This window comes from Coturnix japonica, chromosome 2, assembly GCF_001577835.2.
Source record: "Coturnix japonica isolate 7356 chromosome 2, Coturnix japonica 2.1, whole genome shotgun sequence".
Classification (NCBI taxonomy): domain Eukaryota; kingdom Metazoa; phylum Chordata; class Aves; order Galliformes; family Phasianidae; genus Coturnix; species Coturnix japonica.
The window spans coordinates 49,707,706-49,713,705 of NC_029517.1; the positions used below are offsets into that span (position 1 = coordinate 49,707,706).

Genomic DNA, 6,000 nt, shown 5'->3' on the forward strand with positions numbered 1-6,000 from the left:
AGATAATCAGTTGATCCAGGAAACAAACAACTGACCTGAGACCAAATTTTGGCTAATTCTATTAGTCAGGCCATAGAGCTGTACCACCTGAGTTTCTGTTTTAAATGAACTAGTGTTTTCCTTAATCATGTTCAGGAACTTTTCTCATAGTTTCATACAGTTAGGATCCTTCTGATTCATTATTACACTCTTTATTTCAGTCTTAGAAAATGCAACATAATCTGACTAGATTTCTGCAATTCCTTATAACATCACTTATGTATTTTTGTCTTTGTAACCTGCCTTGGGATTTACTATGATTATCTGTGGAAAAAACACAACTACACATGCAAATAACCTATTAGATGTCTAGCTGTAGGTATAGTTGCAGCACAAGCCCATGCAGGATGGAAAACTTTACCCAACAAAGAGAAGTTACAAAAGTTGCTCATTATACATTATACCATCCAGTCATATTAGAGTTGAGGGATTTGGTAGAAATACTGCAGGAGAATGTGCCTTCATGATGTGGGAAAGGCAAGTAGTCTGTCTGAAAAACAGGCTTTGCTTGTGGAAAAATGATTTTTGTAGACCACCTTTTAATAGAACGTGCAAGAGATATTCTACAGACTTCACATTTTCCAGTAACAATTAGAGCCATGCACGTTTTAAGCAATCTTATGTTACCAATACGAATTTGGCTGTATCATAGTATCTACAAACATTCGTTCCATTGGCACTGGCATTGAGTCACATGAACTCTTGATACGTGCAGTATATCACTCTGTTGGCAATCAAAGGAGACAGGTAAGGTAATTACTGCACCCATTACAGTAGATCTGTGGTATATGCTAGGATTATTTGAAGTTGGTTGCCAACAAGTAATACATCGATCTGAATTACAGCACGTTCAGTGACTTTGAGGAAGCATGGCCTAGTTCTGTAACTCTGTGTCTGGCTCTGGATTATTCTTCTCATATAATAATAATCTCTGCCTGTGGGTGCAATGACAGAAATTACAGACTCAAAGCCATGGTTGATGTTGGCATTGCTATGCTGAAAATTTGGTGGGAGGCCCCACTAAAAGGTTGGCCGAGCTTGATATACAGGTAGTCAAATGAGTACAGAAGGTGATTCTCATTCCCATGCAGAGTGAGAGACAGATATTTGCATGCTGCTACTTCATTTGCATTCAAAGATAAAATTTAATTTGAACTATTCACCTTACTAAGAAATTGTACCATGACCTATTTTTTTCCCTAAGAATAAAGCTTCTGCCATGGATACTGAGGCCAAAGGGGAAGATTGAAACTCAATCAAGTACATTATTCCTGTTTAGCTTTTGCGATCCCCTTAATGTATGTCTCTCTGATGGAATCAAAGCCAAGTAACTTTAATTTTGGAAGAGTATACTGGCATTAAAATTAGGCAAATGCTTCGATGACCTGGGGACTAGGAAGGAAGATAAGCATTTGTTTAAGGATTTTCCTGCATCAAAGCCTATAAAAGTTTCTGTCATTCAATCAGGAAGCCAAGTACTCATCAGTTGATTTATATGACCAGCGACAGCTATCCGATACTGCACAGCTTTTGACTGTCAGATATTGCATACTCACAGCCTGGTCTCTGTTCATCCACAAAATGAAGGAATTTTATAAAAAATATGCTGCCAACTTCCATGTAGTAATGTTATTCCAACTACGATGTGTGTGTATATGTGAGGTGTGGCATTTTGAGGAAGGGTATAACTTTCCTTAAGATAGATTGATAAAGCTAGAAAGACCAGATAAGCTTTATGTCTTAAAGAGCTGATGAAGAGAGTAAGTTTGAAAACAGCCCCTCAGGAGGATGTTTGGTTAACGATGTCAGCAGTTGAAGGTTTAAAAATATCTTGAATGATCATGTGCTTTTCTTTGTTATAGGTCCCTCTGCTCGTTTGAATCACGTATAAAGAACAAGTCATTGGAAAATCTAACCCCATAAGCACCTATAATCATCATTCAAGTTCTGAAGGGCAAAAAAACATCAAGACATTTAGTTTATTCTTTTGTCTACACGCCAAAATAAGTTGTAGTTAATTTTCTTTGTGTTCCTGCATAATGGTTCTAAGGGAAAAATATGTTGCTCTGCTGTAAAGCTTCTGTGCCAAGGAATTGTGTTTTGCCTCTGAATATTTAAGGTTGCCAATAAACTATTCTTGTTGGCAGGTTAATAAGAATATAAACACTGTGCAGTCCTGTGTTCATACTTAATTGTGTTTATGGGCAAAATGAAAAGACTTTGCTAGCTATCTGAAAAGTAATATTCATTTCAAGTTGTTAAGAATATGTAACTGTTTCAAACCATTTACTTCTTACTTGATTTAGAAAGGGTAGTAAATGATCAGGGGGAAAAGGAGTGTAAAGATCTGTAGAAGACAGTCACAAGGAAGAGGTTGTGGTACGTTATGAGGAACCTCCACTGTTGTATTTGGAGTCATTGTTGGCTTTTTAAGAATAAGTGAATGTTATATCTTTGGTGGAGCTCTGAGAAAGCAGTCAGTCAAGAGTAAATGTGAGACTGTGTCTGTTGAAGAGTTACTTATGGGATATGACGTATCAGATACTTCTACGTATAGATATACTGAACCCTAGTAATGTTCACAGCACTTTAAGAACTGAGACACCTTAAAGAATCTCTATTTGCAACAGACTGTGAGGGTTATAAATAAGACTTCAGAGTGCTCCATAGAGGTTCAGGATTTAGAATTCATTCCCGCACTGTAAAAGGAAGTGAAGCTGGTTCGTGTTAGAAACCAGGACTTTGTCTCTTGGTCTAGTTGTGGGTAATTTCGCCCTTTGCTTCCAGATTGTGTGGTTGTTGTATGTTGTCTCAAGAGTATTTATAAGCAGCATCTTTCTCAAATGTTAACTACTTTGGTAGTTGCTGTTGTACATATTTTGACAATATTTCATTGAATTGAAATGGTTAACTTATAAAGGAGAGATCAAAAATGCTTTTTCTTATTTCCTGTATTGTAATGAAACTGAGGGAGAGGAAGTTTGTACATTTACACTTTTATAATCACAGACCAGAGTGTTGGTAGATTCTTTTTTTCTTTTTTTTTTCTTTTTTTCTTTTTTTTTTTTTTTTTGACGCTGAAATTTAAAATGTATAGCTGTGTAATGTTGAAAGCAAGAGAATATTTAGCCATCTGCATTTAATATGACTGTATATTATATATTGTAAAATATTGATGTCTGTTAGTGCCACAAATAAAAATAAAATGAAAACCTTACATGGCTTGAAAGACTCTTTTTGCCAACTGCTTTCCACTTACAAAAAGAAATTGGAAATAGAGGTGGACTTAAGCAAACCATTATGCTATGTTTGATGTCTCAGTGTCTCAAACCTGAACAGGGAAAATTAATGCTCTAGGAAAGCAGAAATAAACAGAATCAAGGTAGCGGTTTTATTCATTATGGTATTAATCCAGGACTGCTGTAGATCCATTTCACCATTAGGGAAGCTAATATATTCAGAATTAAGGTGCTCTTTTGTGCCCTACATTAAATAAAATCACTTTTGTTGATTGGTTAGCTTTATTTTACCTTGAAAGTCTCCTCAGTGTGCTTTAGATAAGAAATATTAACATTAAAATTGTATTGCAGGAAAGGATGCAGTCGCTGATAGCTTGAATACTGAAGTCCCACCAGTAGCTAAAGCAGCTTCTTTGCTGAGGTGAAGGAAGATGTAATTCACTGCAGTTCTTTAGTTGTTTTTACTGATGTCTTTTGTTGTTGTCAGTGTTGTGTGAAGGCCCCATATCTGTAGCTCTTCCTTCTTAATGCTCCTTTCAGCTAACAAATTGTATAGATATATACTTTTCAATGTAACAGATCAGTTCCCAAACTGGATTTTGAGATAACAAGATACTCCAGTCTTTGAGATTCAAATGTTTCATCTGGCTTTATAAAACTAGAGTTTATAAAAGATTTATGCTTGAATAAACTACTGATTATCAAATTCTCATGGCTAAAGTACTTTAAGAACAGCTGCAAGGTGAGATCTCACCTTCACTGTCTTGCTGGCTCACTCACATCTTAAGCTAAAAACGGAAAGAGTTCAGCTGTCTACAATAAGAAACTGGACTGGGTGTGCATTCCCTTACCTCATTTAAACCAGAAGAAAGAGGCTTATACGCTGATATGCTTTTGCTTCTTCTGGTCCTTTATATTGCCCTTTAGAGTGGGTAAGATATATTTAAGTAAGGTGAAATGGAATGGAGAGTTTGGATTTGCTATATTCATTCCTTGTATAGGCATAAATCAATGTTCAGGGCTTAGGGAATCTATCCTTGCATCTCCAAGAGAATTTGTAGCCACCCTTCTTTTTTACAAGTTTTTATTAACTTTTTTTTCTTTTTTTTTCTTTTTTTTTTTCCTGAGCTCAGAATATCACTCAACCACAAAGAAGGCATTAAATATCTCTGATTAAATATTTAGTTTTAAATAATATTGGCTGTCTGCATGAGCTGTTTGACTTAGGGACTTCATTATAGATTCCTTCTTCTTGAGCAGACAGCCTGCTAATGTTGGTCATGCGAAGTACTACATGGACATCCACCTACAGTTCTGAACATGGCAGGTTTTAACTTCCCCAGGTCATACAAGTGATTGGCACAATTTATGTGATATTTACTGCAGTGAAAAAAAATGGCACTTCGTCAGTGTGTAGGAAGATGGAAGAGAACAAGATGCAATTATGAAACAATGGAAAATGCCACCCAGAGATAAGTTTGCAGTGCATTTCTTCCTATCTCTCCAGAAGAGAAGCAGTTCTGTTGTTTAGTGTTGCTTAGCAGTTAAGTGTGTGTTTCAATTTGAATACAAAAATGTGCACACATCCCAGTTTGAGTCAAAGTTTGTCTGACTTAAATGTTCATGGTTTGGTTCTTCGTTGTTGCAACATGAAAAATAGTTGTCTTTGACAATGGTAAATGTGCAAACTTAGAGTATATTTACTCATGTGCTATTTCTCATCGCTGTTCCTCCAATGAATTATATATGTGCTGTGTGTACAAACATTCTTTGCCTCTGATATATGTATTAAGATTTATGAGAATATTCCTATTCTTTCTCCATTTGTGGGCACACATGATAAAATATGGAGGGCTGCATCCTACAGCTGTAGCTGCCATTGTGGTTGCATTTCCCTACTTGCAGTAAATGACCTTTCCAATGGCGGTGTTTCTTTCTGAGATAAAAGGAAAAAAGTAATTCCTGGGTTTTCAGGAGCACTCACCTGGATTTGGTAGAGCACTGTTCAGTCTGCATTTCTTTGATTTGTTGCTGATGTCCTCATTTGGCTGGAGAAAGTTTGCACATCATTCCATTCATGGGATTTGGTCAACAAAGCACACTAAGGCGGATGAACCTTTCTAAGAGCAAAAAGGTTTGGTTTGATTTTGTTACTGCTACTAGATATTATTAAGGACTTCTTAAAGCAATGTGGTTTGGTCTAAATACTAACAGACTGTGTGATGCGCTGGATGTAAAGGTCACACTCTCCTGGTTTTGTCCAGCAATTAAAGGGGTTTGTGCTTTTATTTAAGCTCCTTTCATGGCAGCAGCCTTTTTATCCCATGAAACAGGAACTTTCAGAAAGGCAGCAACCAAATTGTGATGCAGTCACAACAGCTACATGCAGTCGTTGCTGGAAGCAATGTCAAATCCAGCTCCAGAGAATGTCTTCAGCCAGTTTCTTCTTTTTTTCCCTTCTTTGCTTTTATTGTCTATACGCTTATAAAAACATGATATGTCTCTTTTCTGAGGTCCTTCTTGTATTTGAGGACCTAAAAGGTTTTCCCCTGAACAAAGGGTAACGTTGTTGCAGTTATATATCAGACTGAAAGAAGTCATTATTCCTTCACAAACACACTGCCCACTTTGCAATTCAGGAACTGAGAAAAGGAAACCACGCTGAAAGAACAAGCCTGTGGAACATCATTGTCTTCTATATTGTAACCTGTGTTTACTGCTG

General features: G+C 36.6%; 1 protein-coding gene across 6 annotated transcripts in view; it reads left to right on the plus strand.

Moving 5' to 3' along the window:
* COBL (cordon-bleu WH2 repeat protein) overlaps positions 1–3,256 on the plus strand; it is a 146,357-nt gene extending 143,101 nt beyond the window's left edge. For all 6 annotated transcript variants that reach the window (XM_032442450.1, XM_015854337.2, XM_015854336.1 and 3 more), the window contains one exon: positions 1,902–3,256. In XM_032442450.1, the coding sequence (XP_032298341.1) occupies positions 1,902–1,919 (18 nt within the window). In that variant the 3' untranslated portion in view covers positions 1,920–3,256. The remainder of the gene's footprint in view (positions 1–1,901) is intronic.
* Positions 3,257–6,000: the final 2,744 nt, after the last annotated feature.